Source organism: Castanea sativa, chromosome 9 (genome assembly GCF_040712315.1).
Source record: "Castanea sativa cultivar Marrone di Chiusa Pesio chromosome 9, ASM4071231v1".
Lineage (NCBI taxonomy): Eukaryota > Viridiplantae > Streptophyta > Magnoliopsida > Fagales > Fagaceae > Castanea > Castanea sativa.
Window position 1 is genome coordinate 40258139 of NC_134021.1, and position 24347 is coordinate 40282485.

At 35.1% G+C, this 24347-nt stretch overlaps 1 protein-coding gene and 1 pseudogene across 1 annotated transcript; both read left to right on the plus strand.

Annotated features, from left to right (window-relative positions):
• The first annotated feature begins 8597 nt into the window (after window positions 1-8597).
• LOC142609901 (UPF0481 protein At3g47200-like) lies at window positions 8598-10466 on the plus strand (annotated as a pseudogene).
• An 11606-nt stretch (window positions 10467-22072) lies between these two features.
• Window positions 22073-23834, plus strand: LOC142609358 (UPF0481 protein At3g47200-like). Its single transcript, XM_075780929.1, has one exon. It carries the CDS (start codon window positions 22285-22287, stop codon window positions 23659-23661), a length of 1377 nt encoding a protein of 458 aa, XP_075637044.1. The 5' UTR covers window positions 22073-22284; the 3' UTR covers window positions 23662-23834.
• Window positions 23835-24347: the final 513 nt, after the last annotated feature.

Below are 24347 nucleotides of genomic sequence, written 5' to 3' on the forward strand. Positions count from 1 at the left end.
TGAAATTAATCCCAAACCTTGGTTGATCTTATCTTAGCTTAAATGTATTATTTAGTACCCAAAGAGATTCATGAGTATGCTATATTATCCTATGATGCACATTATTTGCGGTAATGAAGTTAAAATGTTTTGGTTGTCTATTTTTACTAATGGGTATTTGAGGTTTGGTTTCCTAGAGCAGCTATATGGGTTTTTTTGTTGCATGAGTTGATTTCAAAGTGTTTCCTATGCACTTGAATGGCTTTGACATATGTGAATGTGGGCATGTGCTTGTTGCATGTCAAGTTTTGAGCTGAATTTTTGGTGGTACATACTACACATATAAGAGCTTATCCCTATTTAATTTCAAGTTGATCGGATAACTTTTCATGGACCAAACGGTTTTTACAAAAGGGGCTGACCTGCTGTGTAGTGAATCTGAAAGTATGACGAGTATGCTAGGATTTTGTGGAATTTACTTGAAACCTTTGTTGAGTGGGTTGGCTTTTAAATTCTTACATTTTCTTTGACGTGTGTTTTACTTAGTTTACTTTAATAATGGTTTGGTTTAATCTCTTGCAATAGTGTATTATAAGGCTTTGGTTGTGTTGTAATCCTATGAGTTTCTTATATGCTTGTTTGGTTCTCTTTTGGGTAGGAGTACTTGTCTTGGACTGGTCAAGCTAAGCTTTAGGGCCTTAGGTTTGATTTTTGAGGGAATCCCTTCCGATTTATGGAGACATATTTGATAGCGTAACTTTGTAGTAGGCCTTGTTATTAATAGGTTTGATACTTGTGTTTCTAGGTTCCAAGGTACTTGGTGATGGAACTAGTAACCTGATTGGTTGAATGTGGTGCCCAGTTGAGATAAATTTGGAATGGACCGCTGAGGTAAGTACTTCTTAATGGGATATTTTTGGAAAATGACCATATTTCATAAATGATGTTTTTGAGTCAAACACATTTTGGAAAATTATATATGGATATATGTTTTCTTAAAATTGTTGTGTTGTGACTAAGGGTCATCAAATAGCCCACGGCCCATGGCCCGACCCAGAAACCCGACGGCCCACTGGGCTAATGGGTGGCGCAGCCCGTTGTTATTGAGGCTCATGGGTAGCCCACTAGCCCAGTGGGTCAGGTCATGGGCTAGTTTTTATGCCCATGGGTACCCAGTGGGCTAGCCTAGTAGCCCAACCCATTGCCTAGCCCATTGGCCCAGCCCAATAACCCATAATTCATAACAAAAATATATAAGAAGTGTATGAAGGATTGATCTTAAAATATTATAGAGGAATTTCTTAAGAGAACTTCCTCAACCACTAAGATACTCAAAGTAATTGTGCTAAGCTTAGTTTACTAAATATATATTTTTCTAGTAGTCTAGCAAATTTGAATTAACCATTTGACATTTTTTTTTTATTAAAGATAAAATAAAAAACTATTTAAAGCCTTAATAAAAAAAATTAAATAGGTTTCCATCAACAAAACAAAAAATTAGATAGATTTGAATGTAAAAATATTTGTAATTAAGTATTAAATTCTTTAATTCTTTCCTTTAAAAAAATAGATTGATTATTCCCTTACAAAAAATTGATTCTTTCCTTATAAAAAATAATAAAATAATATGCTAACACAAGCCCATGGGTAGCCCATTAGGCCCAACCCGATAGCCCAGCTCGCTAAAAACAAAATGGGCATTGCCCATGGGCAGGGTCATGGGCTGAGGTTTTCTCTTTCGGCCCAGCCCAACCTGGCCCGTTAACTAGTTAATAGTCCATTATGCCTAGCCCATTATGCCCATGGGCCAAGTAAAAATGGGTCGGGACGACCCGACCCGACCCATTGACGACCCTTAGTTGTGACCCTATTACATATTATTATATATAAAAATGCATCATATTTGGTATTGCATTTGGAGAAATGCATGAATTTTTGACATGGAAAATATGAGCATCTTTTATTTAATCTTTGATAAGGAAATTATGGATTTCATGGTATATTAGAAAATTTAAAGATGCTTATCTTGTCTTAGTACTTGAAAAATTTATAGAAAATCTTTTTGGCAAGAATGAAGTTAAAAACCTTACAAACTTTGTGGAAGTAGATTATTTAAGGTTTTTCTGAAACTACTTGGATATAAACTATGTGTTTCAAAGTAATGTAACTTGTGAGCCTCATGTAGTTTTAACACCATGCCATGTGTGATTTTCCCGATGATCACCGGATTTGGTTTTCGTAGTCTTTGTGACGATGGGATCAAATCTAGGTCAGTGCCCTTTCACTTTGGATGACGTGTTCTTCCCTGCTGTCCATGGGGGGAAGAGGTTCCTTGATTGTGTGTGGGTGAGGCTGCTGTCCATAGGGCCAAGAGACTACATGCAAGAGAAGGCCTATTTGACGTGCTCTCTCTGCTGCCCATGGGGGGAGAGAAAAATCTTGAGGGTATGGGTGAAGCTGCTGTCCATGGGGCCAAGAGTCTGCATACCAGAGAAGATAATATCATGCTAGTTGTGAATGGGTGGATCCCCTGACCAGTCTATGTGGTAGTGGTATTTTTGTGAAAATTTACCGTATGTTAGATTTTATGGCTTTGAAAATTATATTGTTAGTGCTCACAGATTATAGATTATGGTATATAGTTTCAAGGTATTTACTTTGAGAAACTTTATATTTCATTATTTAATCATTCTTGTCATATTATTATTATTGAAGATGAAACTTGCATTTCTCTCACCCCCATTAATTATATTACTTACTGAGCTTTAGCTCATTCCAATCTTTCACAATCTTACAGATTAATTAGCTATATCATGGGAATGGAGCTTGCCTTATCGGTAGTGATTGGAGTTTCATGCCGAATTGGGAGACTCACATTACTAATGGTTGGTGATTTGATCTAGTTGTTTTTAAGGGAGCTTGCAGTAGTTAATTTTATTAGAAGTTGGGCTCTTGAGGCTTGTTAGCCCAAGAATTTTGTTGGGATTACATATTTTAGAGAACTTTGGGACTTTCTGTTTAAATTATTTGGAGTTTTGTAATATAATTATGTATCATGTGGAGACCCATAATTTTTAGTTATTGTTTGTAAATGTGTTATAGAGCTCTGACTTGTAATGTGGAGATTTCAATATGGTTATATATTCTTTTCCTATGGAAAAGAAAGGAAAAAAAAAATCTCCTATAGTTTGTTTTGCCAAAAAGGAAAAATCTACAAGTACCTTTGGGATGTATTTCTCATGCTTTAGACCCTTTTGGATTTGGGGTGTGACAAACTCAGCCTAAGGCTATATGAAGCCAAGAAAAACAAGTAAAAGGTATTGAGTGCTTTCTGTGATACAGGTTTGACAGGTCGTCCATCATACTGACAAGGGCATACTAACAAGGCGAAATCCTATTTCATCATTTATGTTATTTATTTAGAGGTTATTTTTATATTTAAATTTTGATATATTTAATTTCGTCTCCGAAAGAAATTCTGACTCCGACACATTGTTCATTCAACTTGAGTTATAAAACAAGTTAAAACTTTACAAAAGTGCGTACACTTAATTAGTTCTAGTGGTCTATCAATAAGCTCAAATTAAGAGTCTAAATTCTTCAAGCTAGAGTCTCAAATCTTTCAATCCGTCACAATCAATCTTTTGTATATCACAATTAACTCGCATTGTCTGAAGCACGAATGGCATAATATATATCGTTCTACCTTTTGTTCCCTGAAAAAGTTAACCGTGAATAAGAAGCACAAACGGTTTTACTTGTGCTTGATACCATGCGTGATGCGAAAGATAGAAACAAAAACAGTTTTGCGAAAAAGCTTATCCGAAACTTGCTATGTGGGTAAAGGCAGCTTCACGTGTATCACATTTTTACTTTTTATTGTTTGAAGCGGATACATTGCATAATTAATCTGATCGAAATCTCCTGGCCGGTTCAACCAATTCCTATTTAAAATCTTTAAACAATCTAAATATAATTCTATATATACCTTAACATTTCACATTCACAAATTCTCAAAAAAAAAAAAAAAAACATTTCACATTCACATCATTCATACTTCACTAATAATGAAATCCTTATAATCACAAGTGATCCAAAATTTTAGCGGATGGAAAGAAAAAATTTAAAATAAGAAGTGATATAAAAAATAACGTATCTATAATCATTTACCAATACTCACTTCTTTCATTAAAAGGATCATTGAACTACTTTTTTTTTCCTCGGGTAGGGGCTCCTATATATATTTTTGTAAGCCAATCACTTCAATTGCCCCTAGGCATAACATAATTTTTTTAAACCCGTATGTATATAAAAGATTAAGATTAACAGCAAGCTTTATAACTCAGTGGTATAGCCTACTCTCCTCTATTAGGAGAGTCAGTATTCGAATTCTCCCTCCTCATTGTTATAATTAATTAGATTATAAATGAAACAAATTATTTATAAATAGTTTGAGCTCGTTCGTGAAAAAAACTAAGTTTAAACCCAAGTTTAGGCTCAATTATTACACGAATCACGCTCATGTGATCGTAAACATAATGATCAATTTGACTATAAAAAATATTATAGTTTAATATGTATAATTATCTAAAAGTATATCCATATACACTTGAAAAAAATTATTATTTGTAGTTTATTGATAATATAATTAGTCAATTCTTAGTAAAAATTAATCATAGTATATGAAAACTTAAAATATTTTAGTCATAATTTTTCTATATATGAAAAAAGAAGCTCATGTACAAACTTGAACATGTAATTCTATATGTGATGAGCTCAAGTTTGATTCATGTTCAAAATAGAAAAGTCTGAACTTAATAATTGGCTCGACTCGACTTGGCTTGGTAATTTATAGCCTTAGTTTTAACTATGGAATTATACAAAATAAAAAATAAAACCACCACAACCATTGGAAAAACAATGTATAACTCTGGCTCTGCGCAAAATATAATATATCATACCAAACTAGTTAGATAAATAAAGTAAGAAGGAATCAGTGTGTGTGTGTGTGTAATGGTTTTAAAAACATGCATGTACGGTCAAAGAACCAGTTTTGGCTTCAATTTTCAGTTTTTTGGGATTTTACTAGACCGAATTCGTGCCTGGTTCCTGGTTGAACCAACTGGTCCGATCCAATTTTTAAAATAGTGATATATATATATATATATATATATATATATATATATATATATATATATATATATATAGACACGTACACACTGATCCCTGACCAGGTATGTTAGTAGATAGCATAAACCTTTTTTTTTTTTTTTAGGAATCACTTCAATTGCCCCTAGGCATAGCATAAATTTTTTTTAAGCCCACATATATATAAAAGATTAAGATTAACAGCAAGCTTTATAACTCAGTGGCATAGCCTATTCTCCTCTATTAGGAGAGTCAGTGTTCGAATACTCTCTCCTCATTGTTATAACTAGGATTGTAAATGAACCAAATTGTTTATAAATAGTTTGAGCTCGTTCATGAAAAGAACTATCTTTAAACCCCATTTTAGGCTCAATTATTAAATGAATCAAGCTCAATCATAATAATGTGATCGTGAACATGATGCTCAATTTGACTATAAAAAATATTATAGTTTAATATGTATATTTATCTAAAAATATATCCATACATACTTGAAAAAAATTATTATTTGTAGTTTATTGATAGTATAGTTAGTCAATTCTTAGTAAAAATTAATCATTATATATGAAAAATTAATATATTTTAGCCATGATTTTTCTATATATATGAAAAAAGAAGCTCATGAACAAACTTGAACATGTAATTTTCTATATGATAAGCTCGAGTTTGGCTCATGTTTGAAATAAAAAATAAATAAAAAAGTCTGAACTTAATAATCGGCTCAACTCAACTTGGCTTGGAAATTTATAGCCTTAGTTGTAACTATGGAATTATACTAAATAAAAAAACAAAACAACCACAACCACAACCCTCAAAAAAACAAAGTATAATTGACTCTGCACAAAATATAATATAGGGTAAATTCCACAAACCACCCCTGAGATTTGTGATAATATCCAACTAAGTCCATAACATTTTAAAACCTACCAATTTCATCCTAAAAAGACAATTTTGTCCCTGAAAGCATCTTAATTCCTAACCCCATTAACTCACCTCTCATCCCTTTCTCTAACTCACTAACTACATCGTCTCTCTCTCTCTCTTCTGTTTCTCAGTAAACAAACAACAACAAAAATGCTTGAATGAAACCAACAATCAAAACTCACTTTCTTTGAATGAGGAGGAAAACACAACAATTTAAACCCAAACCACAGAACATGCAATCAAGAACTGTGACAAAAAATCAACCAATCAACCATCCAACAGCGAACCTCAAACATACCCAAATCAAAAATATTTCAAAACAAAACTCAAGACCCACAACAAAGACCATCGTGTGGCCCAGCAACCGCCGTCCACCACGGCACCACCTATCACTACCCACTCATCTTCCTCAAACCCAAACAATTCCAACTATCCAACATCATATGATTCATGCACAAACCCAAACAAACCCAAATCAAAATTAAAAAATTAAACTCATACCCACGGCAATGAGCTCCACCAAACTATGATCTCGCAATCGCCAGCCACCACCAACCAACCCCACAAAAAACCCACCACCGCCAATCGAAACCTAACCATCCCTAACCCACACCAAGGCACCGCCACAAACACCACGAGAGAGAAAACCCACCCAAACCTTTCAATGTTGATCCACACCAAAACCCACGAATCACCACTTACCCACACCATGGCGCCGCTGCAAAGACCATGAGAGAGAGAGAAGGGAAAGACTCCAACGCCGATCCACACCAAAATCCACACGTCGTCTAGGGCCCTCTGGCTCATAGATCAAAGAGTGGATTTGGGGTTTTAAGGGAATGAGAATCAGATAAGGAAGAGAGTGATTTTCAGTGAGTGGGTTTGGGGTTTGTGGTTTTGTGGTGATGTTGGCTGAGGTTCACCGTGGAGGAGCATGGAGGCTCTACTCTGTTTAGATCGGTGAGATCGAAGAGGGAAGAGAGTGATTTTCAGTGAGGGAAGAGAGTGATTTTCATGGTTGATTGGTCATGGTTGGTTTTTGGTTTCTGGAGAAAGCTCCAGATCAGAAAGACAGAGAAAAGGGAGAGCTTGGCGTGGGTGAGATGAAGAAAAGAAAAAAAAATCTATTTAATAACGGTACACAAATGGTGTTAGTGACCTTTAGGGACAAAATAGTATTTACGGACCAAATTGGTCAATTTTGGAATGTCTTGGACCTAATTAGTATTAACCCAAACCTCAGGGGTGGTTTGTGGAATTTACCCTATAATTATATATATATATATATATATATATATATATATATATATATATATATATATATATATCATGGTTTTAAAAACATATACGGTCAAAGAACCGATTTTGGCTTCAGTTCTCAATTTTTGGGAATTTTACTAGATTGAATTGGTGTCTAGTTCTTGGTTGACCGGTTGGTCCGGTCCAATTTTTAAAGTAGTGATATATACATACATATATATATATATATATATATATATATATATATATATATATATATATATATATAGACATACTTTTCATAGAAAAGATGATCCCTGACTTGGTATGTTAGTAGATAGCATAAACCTTCTTTTTCAGGAATGAAGAATTGACAGTGTAAAGTGTAGATTCTTCTCCAAAAAAAACATGTAAAGTGTAGATTGTACTATTTATATATACAAATAATTTTCCTATTCAGAGAAGTGTACCATAATGATGAAAGTGATAAGCACAATCTCATTTCCTTTATTTGTATTTTTTAGTATATTGTATTTTAAATTCCAATCCCGGTATATTTATTCATCATAAAAACTAGTTAGTTTAGGAATGTTTCTACATTCAAATAAGAGCAAGAGCCCTAAATTTCTCACGCTAAATTTTCCACGCAGTAAACTAAATAAGAGGAAGGACAGTAAACTTACAAAATTCAATTCTCTTTCTTTGGTACAAACTTGCTAAAGGGGAGTAAAAATGAATATGACAGATCTATGTGGCTGGATGTGACGGTACAAGGGTGACGGATTTGTAGTTGACACAACCAAAGAGCTCGAATCCACAGTGGACGGACAGATACAACGCAGTAGTCATCCTTCCAGGTTTGGTTCCAAGAATCCTTAAATAGAATTTATGCTTTACGATTAAGTCTGATGTGGCTTTGTTTGATCTCCACGGGAACGTGTATAAGAAGAATTCTTGCGTCACACATTTAGCCTTGATCAAAGGACTCCTATAAGGAAAAGAACTCCAGAAGGTATGCAAAAGGAAAGAGTTCTAATTTTAGAAGGAAATGACTTCATAGTCAAGGCATAGATGTTAACCCTACACCACGATAAATACCCAAAACCCTCACAAATCAAGGTACGTATTATTGACTCAACTCTGGCACTCTAAGGTTGTGAAAAAAGTTCTAACTTGACCTTCGGAGGGTTTTTGGTCGGCATCACACCGATGCTATCTGTTAGGTCTGCTCTTTTCGTTTTGTAGGTATTGTTTTGATTTGGGAGTGTTTGCAACTTATTGGTGATTTTTTGGCATCATCCTTTGCTATGCCTGGGAAGGAGCATGTTGTTTCTATGAAGGGATTTTTCAGAAGAGAAGGTGGTGAAACAAGCAGTGGTGTCACTGAGGACACCCAGACGCACAGCATTTCTATTGAATCTACGACCCTGGAGACAAGGATTGATGCAGTAATGGAGGCAAGAAAAAATTTGACATCATCCCCACCACCAAAGATACAAAAGGTTATATTCTTGCTGCGAGATCGCGAGGATTTCCAGAAGCACTATGAACCAAGAACAGTATCACTGGGTCCTATCCATAATGGTAATGAGACGTACAAGCTTATGTTGACAGATGAGTTCGTCAAAGGCCGCAGACAGATGATAAACGATTTGTACAAGAAGATTGGGGAAAAGATCGAGGAACTGAAGGAGTGCTTCGAGAAGGAAGTGATCGAAGGCTATAAGGATGAGGACCTCATTTGGTTGTTGTTGGTGGACGGCTGCGCAATACTACAATACATAGACTGCGTTTGGATAGGAGGGCTGCGTCCACGTCTGGCCAGTTTTTTTTTTTTTTTTTTTTTTTTCCACGCGCATGTGTTACTGTTCATTGGCCATGAACAGTGATTTTAGGCCAATGAACAGTACTTTTTGGGATGAACAGTAATTTTTACACATTAAAAAATTATTTTTGTACAGTATTTTCAGTTTTCAGTTTTCAGTTTTTAGCAATAAGTTCTATCCAAACGAACTCATAGACTGCGCAGTTAACAACAACTTCGAAGTGTTGAAGATAAAACCCGACAGCATAGCCTTTAAACAACTGGATTTGTTTTTGCTTGAGAACCAGCTTCCCTATCGTCTGCTCAATTGGTTGATGACCTGGAGTGGGAGTGCGAATGAAGACAAATTGAGGAAATCAATTGACGCTTACATTAAAAAACTCGTTACGGTACCACCTTCAGACGATCAATCAGAAATTTCCAGCTGGAAATGGCTAAGTTCGTTGTCGTGGCGTTTCTGCCAATACGCAGAAAAAGAAAAAGAAGAAAGCCCTCACTCAAAGGCGAAGCTACATGAGGACCCCATCCATCTTCTCGATCTTCTGAGGACACATCTCTTGGATAATCATCAACGAAGAAACAACCCAGAGAAATCAAAAGTGAAAGTCCAAACTTGGCAGTCCTATCGCAATGTTCAGGAGCTTCGAGCAGCAGGTATATATGTGGAACGAACTAAAAAGAAAAATAGTTGCTTGAGGGACATAGATTTTACTACACTCGGTTGTTTGGGATACCTTTGGCTTCCTCCAATAACTGTTGATGACTCAACAAGGCCAATATTCTTGAACTTGATAGCCTACGAGATGTGTCTAGATTTCCAAAATGACTTTGCGATCACCTCTTACATTTCCTTCCTCGATTCACTGATTGATGAACCCAGCGATGTTAAGCTGCTAAGGAAAGCAGGAATACTCTACAACCTCCTTGGCAGCGATGATGAAGTGGCACAAGTCTTCAATAAGATAGGTACCGACTTGGTGGCTAACATCGAAATATACGGTGATGTCAAAAGCAAAATTCAGAACCTCTACAAGAACCAGGGTAGGACCTGGATAGCTCAAGCCTTTCACGAACATTTCAGTAGTCCCTGGACGTTCACGGCCTTCTTTGGCGCATTGTTAGTACTTGCTCTAACTATCACTCAGACTTGGTATGCTGTCGACTCTTCCTGTGTAACTTATGCAAGAAATTGACACCAGACAAATTATGCAAAAGCTAAAATTTTATTTGCTGTTCTCTTTCCAAGTGTGTCTAGCTAGCTGAAAATAATGTGGTTTCTACGCCTTTCAGACCACTGTTTCCCAATAATAAGGCTTTAGGGATTTTACGAGCAAAAATAATTAGTACCACACACTTCGGCGTACAATTTGTCACAACTTTTTTATATGTCATAATATGAATGGCTGTTTGTCACCATTACTGTATTAAATTAATTCATTATTTTTTCTCTACCATTCATAACTTATCATATAGTACAGTTATGACAAAATATGTGTGAAAATGTGTAGTACTAACATTAATTATTGCTATACGAGTCATGATTTCCATGGGTTTTCCCCATACAGAGTCATCTTTTTAATTTGTTTAACTTGGTATTGTTGTTTCATTGCAAGTACAAAATAATTGTGTGTTGATGAATGGAAATAATTGTGTCAGAGTTTGTGCGTGATAAGTGTTCAAGTGTTAAATGTAATAAAGTTCAAAGATTAATATATACTTCATCCAAATTCACATGTGCCTGGCCTATATATGTTATGATCTACTAATTTTTGCAAAGCAGGGTCGAAATAGACAGTTCTCTCGGTCCTCTCTTTTTAATTTGCAGCATGCAATATTAATACAGTGCAAGGCATCAGTTGCATTGCCTATGGTCAAAGGCATCATCTTAATTAATGCCACATTCTCGTCGTTGCATTGTTTGAGTAATGAGGGGGGATTATCTTCATTTCTGTGGCTAACTCAGTGAGATTTTTTATTATTTTTCTTTCTGAATGAAGGAGATGAATAGATAAACTATTACTTACTTGCATTTGTCTTTTATATAAAGTGACTTATTATTTAAATTACTTTAAATTAAATATATCTGTGCATGTTTCAAAAGTTTTAAAACTATTACCGTACTCTGACGGTGTAGTTTCTAATTTATTAATGAAAAATAGATAGTTGTATTCAATGCATAAATCTTTCATTTTTGTAAGGTCTTGAGAGGTGAAGCTAGGTGGGGCCATGGCCCCCCTGCTTCTTGAAATTCTTATTTATGATGTCGAAAATTTCACAAATTTTTTATAAATTATTGGTTGTAATTAAACTTAAAAATGTTACAGACACAATATATTTTACAACATTTTTACAAATTGCTAATGTGATTTTAGAATTTTTTTTAATATTTATTGGTAAATAAAAATATGATGTTAGTGATGGACTCATATAAGAACTAGTAAGATTTTACCACATCAATAGTTTGTAAAATAGGTTGTGGCAATAGCATTACTCTTAGTGCACATTTGGATATCGTGTTTTGCGCTATCCAATGCGTCTACATTTCGCACAAGTGGGTTCATGGGCACTGTTCATGAGACCCGCAACTTGAAAAAAATGCAAATTTAACTTTAAAACTGGGTACTACAGTACTATTTACATATTTAAAAAATATTTTACTATAGTATTTTCAGTTTTCAGCAAAATTAAGTGATATCCAAATAGACCATTAAACTTATTGCGCCCCTAGGATCTTGAGGAAAAACAAATAGTATTGATGTAGTTCTTAAAATTGCTTTGGGCTTCCCTCAAATCTCTGAATAAATTTATTATTAAAAAAAAAACCAGAAAATAAATATAGAGAACCATGAAGAAAATAGCATCTAGCCCATTTTTTGGCCCAGCCCCTCGAAGTACCAACTTCAATAAATTTCCAAATCGGTCCAAAAATATTTCTTTGTATAAATTAAGACTCCTTAATAGTCATAACTCCTAAATATTTCACACAAAAAAAACTCCTCTAACATATATACTTGCACTTTACCTAAAAAAATAAGTCTGACTAGAAACAAAAACCAATAGGATCATATGGCCGTTGTAGTCTCCACACTACAATTTGCCTCTAAGACTAGTGCTAGTGCTCCCTTCAAATCAATGATGGAGCCAGAAATTTTTGTTCTTTATATTTTGCCTCTTTTAACTGTTTATGTTTCCCCTGAGAAAGATGACTGTGAATAAGAAACATAAACAGTTTTACTTATGCTTGATACCATGCTTGATGCAAGAGAGAGAAACATAAACAGTATTATTGTAAAAGTTTATACAAAACTTGCTATGCATGTAGCCATGTAGGCAAAGACTATATCACGTGTATCACAAAAGAGCACTACTAGCTACTACAAGCCTTAGCACAACCACTCCTACCCCATCTCATATGAGACCTCTTGGGACCAAATCTAAACTTTAACGTTTTGAAGAGCTTGAATTGCCAACTTTTTTCGGAAAAGCCAAGAAGTGGATTCAAACATTCAAGCTTGTTAGGTATTTTAAGTAAAGTACCCATAAAATTCCAATAATGGTTAAATATATCTCCTCAAAATCTTAAGTGGGTCAGCACAAATTTCTGGAAAGATAATTTGGGTCAAAGGGATATCACAAATCCAAACTCAAACCCGGGTATTGAAATTAAATAAACATGAAGTAGTCTGCAGTGGAACTCAAACCCATTACCACTTTACCAAATGGTTGCAAGACTCCAAATAAAAAGGAAAGTGAAACGGGTTGAAAGTTGAAACTCCAAAGGGTATATAGAGTTTCTGGATTTTCATGCAAAGCACAAGAATTTCTACGAAGAAGTGCAAAATTATCAACTTTCACACATATATTACCATTTTCTTCAAAACTTCTAATAAATTTTTTTTTATTTTTTAACGTATTAGTAAACCTTGTCAGGTTATTTTTTTACACATACAATATTCTCAGGGGATTATTAAAATTATTCTAGATAATGATCATACTTAGTGATAAGGAGAAAAATCACCCACGTCCAAAAGAAGAGAAAGTCAACTTTCCATCAAGCTAGCTTCATCCATCAAGCCAGCATCGTCCATGTGACGAGCGACTATAGCATACATTAAATGAGTTTCCCATAAATGACATGAGTAACAGTTAACGCGCCAGACAAGAAAAAGCGTAACCAACAAGCAAAAGACCATTGAAGTCTATTACGCCTTCGCATTCATTACTGATAAATTATTAAGATTTTTCATCTCTTGACAGACGAATTAAACGTTGTTCAATGCAAGGCATAGCGAACGGATATCAATGACAAACAAAGCCATAAAAGACATTCAATGCTTAAGATAGCTAAGAAGTAACATACAGGCACCAACAAATTAATAGCCGTTGGCAAACAATAAAAGTCAGCCATTAATACCAATGGCTCCATATCTCATGAATGCAGATATTCATTCAGACAATGAAGACTAGAGCTATAAAAAACCCGCACAAACTAAAGGCAAAGGTACACACAATTCTGATCCCAAAAACTATTCTCAAGTTGAATTTTTTTGCAATATACTTCAATTGAATCTCATTCTAACTTAATCATCAGAGGGTGTTTAGCAAACACCACATCAGTGTATCCATATTTCTCTATCTCATATCTTATTGCAAGTTCATCTCTGGACAAAGCCAACAGCTTCATCCATCCGTATTGACAAGGAGAGAAGAACAACATTAAAAGCTATAAAGTCTAAGAAGAAAAGCACCAACAGGTTCGTCTTTGGACAAAGTGAACGCTTTATCAACGAGAAATTCAAGTGACGATTTTTTGCATCATCAATTTGGCGCTGTCTATGGGAACATTTGCAAAGCCTTACATTTTCCCTTTTCTTGACAAAAGAATTCCTCTCAATATTTGTTGGATTCCACAGCATAGCAAATTTGCAAGGTCTTAGAGTTGCTGTGTTGAAATCGTCCATCTACACAGACGAAGAACTCAACTGAGGATTTTTTACATCATTAGTAGGGACTGAGTAATTAGCCATCGATTTACTCCTAAGATAAAAGGCCATATGGTCCAAACTCGATCAATGACATCAGTCAATCCAAAAATTGGAAATCCCCCCACCATCGTAGAGAAGCAACTACAGACGCTTTTGGCTGCCATTGAACAACTTACCCAACAGAATGAAACCCTAGTGCAACTGAATCAAGCGCTAAAAGTACAAATCGAACAATTGCGAAAGCGATGACCTGAAGCCAGCAACCACCAAGTGCGCAGCAACCATCACTAGTTTGGGAATGATTGTCGTGAGGAAGAAGAGGTTGAGAGCAACGTACCCAACAAGCGAACCGGAAGAGTAAATGCACCACCCTCACGAACCAGAAGCTAGCAATGCACGATGGAAGGTTGAGATGAAGGCAATGGAGGATAGGATGGATCTTATGATGAATGCCATGAAAAGACGAACAGCAACGCTTGACGACCTAGTACATCGCACTGACTCTCCCTTCACAGCACAAGTCACATCTTGCCTTCTACCACCTAAGTTTCCTATGCCATCCTTGGAGACTTATGATGGGACGAAAGCCCCACTTAACCATCTTGAATCTTTTAAGACTCTCATGCACCTCTAAGGCATCCCTGATGAGATATTGTATCGAGCCTTTCCTACCACCATGAAAGGGCCAGCACAAGTTTGGTTCAGCAAGATCAAGCTAAACTCTATGTCAACCTTCAAGGAGTTAAGCAATAGCTTCGTCACCCACTTTATCGGGGGGCAAAGGCATAAATGCTCAACACATGCTCTAATGCAAATCAGGCAACAGGATGACGAGAGTCTGAGATCGTACGTGGCCTAATTCAACAAGGAAGCCCTATTGATAGACGAAGCGAACAAGATGGTCCTTGTAACAGCTTTCTCTAGTGGGCTCAAAGAAGGAGAATTCCTCTTCTCTGTGCTGAAGAATGAGCCGAAGACCATGGCTGATATGCTTTTTAAAGCCACCAAGTACATGAATATGGAATATGCACTGATTGCTCGTAAGGACGAAAAAGGTAAAAGGAAGAGTAAGTGTAGAAGACACTCAACCTAACACTAAAGAGAAGACCTCTCAGTACGATAGGAAGAGAGACAGCAGGAAGGCGAGGCCTCCATCCGGGAAAATCATCAACTTCACCCCATTAAATACTCCACTGGATCAAGTATTGATGCAAATCAGTGATGACCCCGCACTCAATTGGCCTGAAAAGCTGAAAGGGGACCCAGACAAACGATCTATGGAAAAATATTGCCACTTCCATCATGACCATGGGCACAATACTTCTGAATTCTACGAGCTAAAAAGTTAAATCGAAGCCTTTATTAGAAAAGAGAAGTTGCAACGATTTATCAAAGGTGGACCTAGGATACAACCTTCACAAGGATCAGAGCAACTAGGCAGAGTAGAAGAGTGGTCTAGAGCACCCCTTAGAGAGATAAGAATGATCACAGGAGGCACTGCAAGATTGATGGCAGTGCAAAAGAACGACTTAAAGCACCCCTTGAAGACCAAAGATTGATGGAAGAACCAAAAGAGGAACTGGAAAGTCTCTTTCGATGACAACCACCCGACAAGAAACACTTGACGGGTAGAAGCTACCTCGTCCTCAAAACGCCAAACACTTTAATACCAGTAGTTCACTCCTTCACTCCTTCACTCCTTGCAACCATGTTTACATTTACTCTGTTTGCATTTCCTTTGCATGCATTGCTTATAAGTGTCATGTTTTGACGCAACTTATAGTTTGATGTTATTTTCTTATTTGAGACTCAACTTACTTTTCTATGAGCTTACCATTTGAATAAAAATATTTTCTCCACTTATGATGCATTAGGTAGAAGGAACCAAATGACTAAAGTCGCCTATGGGTGGACAATCTAAACATAAAGTCGCCTACGGGTGGATGGACAACTCAAGTCGCCCATGGGTGGACGAACGACCAAAGTCGCCTACAAGTGGACAATCTAAACAAAAGTCACCTACGAGTGGACGGTCTAAACAAAAGTCGTCTACGGTTGGACGGACAACCAAAGTCGCCTGCAGGTGAACAGTCTAAACAAAGTCGCCTACGGGTGGACGGTCTAAACACAAAGTCGCCTATGGGTGGAAGGCCTAAACATTATTGTTATTCTCTTGCAAATTTCAGACTCATTCACATCAGATTTTGCTTAGATGAACCTATCGACTGACAAAAGTGGCTTCATCACCTTTCATATTCCAACTGTGCCTATACAGACAACGATATGAACAGGGGGCAACTGATAAGGAAAAACATCACCCTCGTCCAAAAGAAGAGAGCCAACTTCGTCCATCAAGCCAGCATTGTCCATGTGACAAACGACTACATCATACATTAAATAAGTTCCCCATAAATAACATAAGTAACGGTTAACGCACCAAACAGGAAAAAGCATAACCAACAGGCAGAAGACCATTAAAGTCTATTATGCCCCCACATTCATTACTAATGAATTATTAAGATTGTCCATCTCTTGATAGACGAATTATTTGCTATTCAATGCAAGACGTAACGTATAGACATCAATGACAGATGAAGCTATAAAAGACATTCAATGCCTAAGACAGCTAAAGAGTAACATACGGGCACCAACAAATGAATAGCCATTGGCAGACAATTAAAGCCAGCCATTAATACCAACGATTCCATATCTCATGAATGCAGTTATTCATTTAGACAATAAAGACAATGGCTATAAAAACCCTCACAAACCAAAGGCAAAGGTATACACAATTCTAATCCCAAAAACTATTCTCAAGTTGAATTCTTTTGCAATATACTTTATTTGAATCTCATTCTAACTTAATCATTAGAGGGTGTTTGGCAAACACCACATCGGTGTATCCATATTTCTCCATCTCATATCTTATTGTAGGTTCATCTCTGGACAAAGCTAACAACTTCGTCCGTCTATACTGACAAGGAGAGAAGAACAGCACTTAAAGCTATAAAGCCAAAGAAGAATAGCACCAACAGGTTCATCTCTGGACGAAGTAAACGCCTTCGTCCATTTGTATCGACAAGGAGTTCAATTGACGATTTTTTTCATCATCACTTAGTATTAAATTCATCTATTATCATGCATCTCCAAAGTGAATTAATTTCTTAAAAAAACTTCGTTGTTAATATATATAATCAAATTGTCTCCTAAAGTACATAGTAAAAACTACTATGGAACCAATGAAATCTTTAAAATCACAAATGATCTAAAAACTTTAGAAAATGTAAGAGAAAATTTTACAATAAAAAATGAAATTGAAAAAAAAAATTAACTTTTCTCTCTAAGAACTTAGCCAATCACTCACTTCTTTAATTAAAAGGGTCATTGAACTAATTTTTTTTGCTTGGGGGGTGGGGTTTGTGCATGGGCTCCCACTTTTGTAAAACCAAACCTTTCAAATACCCCAGGCATTACGCAATTATACGCCTATAAGATTAAGGTTAATCGTGATTGTCAAAAGCTTTATAGCTTAGAGGAATAACTTGTTCTCCTTTATTAAGAGTCATAGTTCATGTTAGGGATAATATTATTATGGTTGTTATGTAAAGCCCCAATAGGCCTAATTTGGTGAAAAACCCTATTAGCTACGTTGTTATTCTACCATGATGAAGCGAACAAATTAAAATGGCCCTAATAGGGTTTATATACAACTAGTAAAGTTTAGGGTTAATCGTTATACTCTAACTTATTCACTAGTGGATCATGTCGACTTGGAGAGTCACAGAGAGGTTTTTCGCCAAGTTCTTTGGCTTCCTCTTCGATAACATATCGTTGTGTTATCTTGGGTTTGTTAATCTTTTACCCACTATCCTTTCCATTATAGCATTGCACTTATTTGTTCATCCATGCAATTGTTAAATGCTTCGACTGATTAATTTGCTAATCACGTATATTCTGCATTAAGTTTGTTAAACATAAAATTAATCAAGCGGTAAGTTTAAAATTGGAATTCTAAACAAGCTATAGTGTTTTACACTATTTAGATGTATGTAATTTCTTAAATTAGGCTTGTCTAAGACAAATAAGCGTTGGATTGTGTCGTGAGTAGTATTTCTTTCTTATTTCACAACTGCTACAGTTGTTGAGTGATTGAAAGAGTAAAAAGAGAAGAGTCAAAGAAAATATTTGTTACAGTTGCTGAGTGATTGAAAGAGTGAAAAGAGAAAAGTCAAAGAAAATATTTGTTATAGTTCAGCTGACAGCTTAAATCCAAGGAAAAGCCCTTAACAACTTCACCTTTGCTATTTTCTTTTCTTTTTGATAGATGCAATAAATTTTCTACCTATAGCATTTACTTCATTATAATTGCTCAATCTTTATTATTCGGCCAAAATACTAATTGATTTTTAGTGTAGGCGGACTTCAAACCCATTGGGTTTTCAATCTTTTTATATTTTATTTTCACTTATATGATAAATTAAATTTTAATTGGTAAAGTATATTCTCGTCAAATAAGAAATTTAAAATTTAAACCTTTTTGAGAATCATTTAAAATTTAAACTTGATGTACTTAAAATACCGATTAGAATTTTGGTTTGATAATAAAGAGCAAATATTATATATATAGTATCCAGGGGCCATTTGTGCTAGTCTGCTAGTTGCACTTGCACATCTATGAAAAAATTAAAAGGCAGTAGTTCCCCATGACAATTAGTGACATTTCCACCACCCATGTTCGCCATACTCTCCAGCTCAATTATGCAGATTTCTGGACTTTCTTATCCTAAGATGTTCACTCAAATAATTTTGTGGCTTATAATTTTATCTGCACTAATACTTCATCTGATATATCATACATACAATTCCTTTGGAAACCAACCAGTAAGTACATCAAACAGCCACTAAGTGCAGGTAAAAGAAAACACAGTTCTCCTTTCAAATAGATTCAGTATGTATATTGATAGTTGTAGGTAACTTAGAAAACACCTCCATGAAATAAACATTTTTTTATAATAAAAAAAATGCATAAAAGAAATGGAGTCTGTCAACTCTCTTATCTTGTATAGTTGAACTATGCTTTTCATCATGTCTACAGTCTACCAAAGGATAACACCCTTTGCTATACAATAATATTACTAAGAAGCCGAGAAACAGAGGACGCAGGTAGGCTTTTTAAGCAAAAAGGCAAAACAAATGAATAGGAAGAAGTGATAAAAGGAATTAAATTTATTGACCCGATTCTAATAGTATTTAAAATATAATAATAAATAAATTAAAATTATAAATAAACAAAGAAGAAGAGGAAGCGAAGAGGTTTATAACTCAATTAGTTGTCAACTTGGTGCAATGGTCAGGGGCCAAAATTAAAAGACTTAATTAAAAATGCAATTAATTTGAATTGTAATTAGTATTAATAAAAAAATAAAACAATTTTACTTAGTGAGAAGGGCATAAAAGTAAATGGTTCAAAATAAAAATCAAAGAGATATGCTATCAATAGTGTCAATGAGTGTTTTGTTGCATTTTATTTTGCAGTGATAGTTTGTAGTTGTTAGTGTGGATGTGGTGTGTGTTTTGTTCTTTTCTATTTCAGGTGGGGCAAAGAAGCAAACTTTTGGCATGATACAGGTAGAGTGCAGAAACTTTTAGAGGAGTCAAGGGGTCATCCTGGCATTGCCCGGAGTTTAAATTTCTAGGAGGAAAATTCACACACATATATACTTAGATTAAGCTAGAGTATAATTTTATTTTGTATCAAAAAAAAATCCAGATTTCAAATCTTTCCTCCCAATATAACTAATGAATTATAAAATTTTAAAAAAAAATTAAAATAAAAGAGTGAGAGATTGAAGTCCCAACACTTCGATGAACTGAGACTGATGAACCACAGCAACGCTTTGACGCCAATAGATACAAACAACTGTCTCTGCCCTCTTTTCTGCAACAGTATTAGTACAATGCAAGGAAGTTGCATTGGCCGTTGCCAATTGCATTTACTTAATGCCACATTCTTGTCATTGTACAGAAGTGGTGGCAGTTTGAGTAATGAGAGAGAATTATCTTCATTTCTGTGGCCCATTAAGTTCAATGACTTTTTCTTTTCGTTTTTAGACAAGTGAATGAAGGAAATGATTAGATAAAACTTGTTACTTAAAAAGAAATGTTGAATTATTTCAGTTAGAAATCCAAAAAGTATCAAAAAAAATAAAAATAATATGGATTCTCCTAGGTCTAGCATATAACCGCTTATCTTTGTTGACATTCTATTTTGCTACCAATGATAAATTCAATTTGTTGGCTGAAAATTCCAAACCCAAGGGCAAAATGTCATTTTTTATGCCATCACTTAACTTGAAAGCTAGCCTTATCCAAAAAAAAAAACTTGAAATTTAGCTTAACACATAATAACGCATCAAATTATAAAGAGGAAGTTATGGCAAGTTGGCAACATTAAAAACCGGACCAAACCGGACCTATTTAACCAGTTGAATCAAGAGTCAAACCTAGAACCGATCTGGTAAAACCAAAATAACCTGTAAAAACTAGTCAAGAACCGAGAAAAACCAGGAATCACACCCTTTCCCAATTCTTTGACCGTTCCGATTTTTAAAACCATGAATGTAGTTCTTAAAATGTTAGTAGCATGACAAACAGTACTTTTTGTCCATGAAGTAGGTCTCAAGAAATCAATTATGAAAGGAGACTTTGAAATTGTCATCAATTCTCTTTGGAATGGTGATATGTTTCATTCTGCTTTTAGTCATTTAGTAAAGATCACTATGTTTTATGTCAACTCTTTACATAGCTTTTGTTTTTCTCATACCTAGGCAAAGGTAATTCTGTTGTGGATGCCTTATCAAAGAGAGCTAGGTTTTCTTCTCTATTTTCATATTGAATGGAGTCTATTTCTCTTGACATTAGTAGTCTTGTAACAGCTAATTTACCTATTTTTTGGTTAATAAGACTTTGAAATGTTTCTCCAAAAAAAAAAAAAACACATAATACGCATCAAATTGGACTCTCAAGGGCAAAATAACCACTTCTTGCACAAAAATTAGAAGTTTAGTTCAAAAAATACCTAGTCTTGTTAGTCACGTGGTTGCGTCAATGTTAATTGATTTTAACTGGTCCTTGATAAGAATAATTTTAATGAATTACAAATTTTAATTTTCATAGGTCCAAATCAAGGAAAAGAAATAAACATGCATACACGTCACATGCTATAGCAACCTAAACGATTTTTAGGAATTCACAATTATTAAATTTGTTTTTTCTTCTTAGATAAGTAATTAATTTGAAAAGTCAAAAATATAATTCTTTTTAGGGTTACATAGTATTTTGACTAGGGAAAACCAAAATCTTCTTTTCTAAATGAATCCTTACCAACGCATAATTGCCCCATCCATACACCCATATCCAATCAAAACCCCCACCTCAGTTTTGATCTTATTGCAAAATTGTGTACAATACCAAACTTGCTATGCGTAAATATACTATGAAGGAACCAGCTTTTTTTTTTATTGTATCATATATATATATATATATATATATATATATATATATATATATATATATTAAATTTGGGGTCTTTTATGGGAAAAAATTATCCCAGTAGGATTCATTTGGTACAGCTTATTTGTTATTTTCTTCAAAAATTAAGTTGAATAAAATTACAACCACACATGAAATAAATATGGTTTTAAAAAGCTATAGTGAACTCTCTTTTTTTATAGGAAAAAAACTATAATAAACTGGCGGTGAAAATAAGTTAGATTTTTTATATTAGCACAGAGCTAGTACAAAAGCAAAGGTTTACATGAAATCAAGCATGTTAAATACCTAGCTTGCTCAATAGATAATTAAGACATAAAGCTAGCCATTAGCAATAGTTTATTCATAAAAAATTGTGCAATGTAAATGAAAGCTATAAGCAAGTAACACTTTCTTTTATACTTTTGTTCTACATATCTTGTAAATTAAATTCCAAGCTTGTATGCTTATCAAGTTATAAAATATTGCTGCTTCAGAATAAAAGCAACCGTCCTAAATTTCTCAAACCAAAGTATCATCAAGCATGCATTAAATACTAGAACAAGAACTTAAGTTGCTTTGGAGGGAGATTGTTAGAAGAGAAGCTTGGTGAAACAAGCAGCAGCCAAGACTAACCTGTCATTGCCGCTGACAATGCCCAGAAGCAGAGCAGTTCAATATAAATCACTGCCCTCCTTGGAGGAAATGTTTAAAATGGTAATGGAAGCAGGAGAAAATGCAAACAATAGATCTCCAACCGCAACGCCAAAGATACAAACTATACAAAAGTTTGCATCCCTGCAGCGAGAGAACAAGGGTTTCAAGAAGTACTATGAGCCAAGAGCAGTATCACTTGGTCCTATCCATTATGGCAAGCCAAAATACCAGCTAGCAGAGAAGTACAAGCTTATATTGGCCTCTGAGTTCATCAAAAATAGCGGCAAGGTTATAGACGAATTATACAAGAAGATTGAGGACAACATCAAGGAACTGAGGGAATGCTACGAGGAGGAGGCGACTAAAGACTATCCGGATAAGGCCCTCACTTGGATTTTGTTTGTGGATGGCTGTGCAATACTACAATACATATACTGTGCTACTACTAACAAGTTCAAAGATTTGAATATAAAAAACGACTGTGCAGCCCTTGGACAACAGGATTTGTTTTTGCTAGAGAACCAACTTCCTTATTGTCTCCTGAAATGGTTGATGAGGTTGAGTGTGAAGGAAAAAGAGTTGCAGGAATTGATTAAGTTTTTCATTGAAAGCTTGTCCCATCAGCAATTAGAGGCGCATCAAGCAGAAAGCAAGAAAGGCGAAAGCCTTCATTCAATGGAGATCCCACATGAACAAAGATTATCAATGGATGGAGATTCAGAGCCCATCCATCTTCTCCACCTTCTGAGGACAACTCTCTTGGATAATCTAAAAAAGGTTAATAACAGCAGCCCAAACAATTCAAAGAAGCAGGATTGGCAATCCTATTGCAATGGGAAGGACCTTAAAAATGCAGGGATCTGGTTGAAGCCTAAAACTACCTTCTTAAATGACATTTGTTATAATCCTTCATGTTTCATTGGATATCTTAACCTTCCTAAGATTTCAGCGGACAACTCAACAGGGCAAAAGTTCTTCACCTTGATGGCCTTTGAAATGTGTCCAGACTTTGACAACAATTTTGAGATCACTTCTTACATATGCTTCCTTAATTCACTCATGAATCATGCTGACCATGTTATGGAGCTAAGGAAAGCAGGAATACTCCACAACTTCCTTGGCAGCGACCAGGCAGTGGCTAAACTCTTCAATGAGCTTGGCACCAACTTGGTTCCAAACCTCAGCATATATTCAGATGTAAGAGCAGACATCCACAAGCACCATCGAACATTGTTAAGTCGTATGTTTCAATTCTATCATGACTATTTCGATAGCCCCTGGTCGAATCCAACCTTTTTTGGCGTATTATTAGAGCTCATTTTAAGTGTCATCCAAGCTTTGTTCACAGTCAAGCCAACTTCACAAAGCTACTGAGGTAACTTATCCATAGTATCTTAATGATAAACATTACTGAAAATTTGTTGTGCTGCTGTTGCATGCACAGATTCTTATACCTCTTATACATGATTTCCAAATAAATGGTATCTGAAGAGTTTCTTCAGTCTTTTCTAATGACACTTAGGCATGGGATGCCTAAGGTACATCCAAAGCCATGTCATGCACGTTTTCTTGCTTTAATCTTGTGAGTCTAAATAAGTCAAAGAGAATGTATGTAATTTCTTAAATTATGTAAGCGTGTCTAAGACAAACAAGAGTTGGATTGTGTCATGAGTGGTATTTCTTTCTTATTTCATAGTTGTTATAGTTGTTTGAGTGATTGTAGTGATTGAAAGAGAGAAAAGAGAAAAGTGAAAGCAAATATTTGACATGGTTTGGCTTGACAGCCTATATCCACAGGAAAAAGCCCTTAACAACTAGTTGACTACATCTTTGCTACTCTTCTTTCTTTTTCTTTTTGATAGACATAATAGAATTTCAACTTATAGCGTCTGCTTCATAATGATTGCTTTTTATCATTAGGCCAAAATATCAAACTGATTTTTGGTGTATGGTGTAGACGGAATTCAAACCCCAAATATTTTATTCAATAAAAAAATATTTTTACTAGTTGACCTAATTATAACCCATGCATTTTTTCTATTCAAGTTGTATTATAATGA

Bases quoted from the DNA above. Each gene is read 5' to 3' on its own strand.
- LOC142609358 (XM_075780929.1), top strand. From the start codon at position 22,285: ATGCCCAGAAGCAGAGCAGTTCAATATAAATCACTGCCCTCCTTGGAG.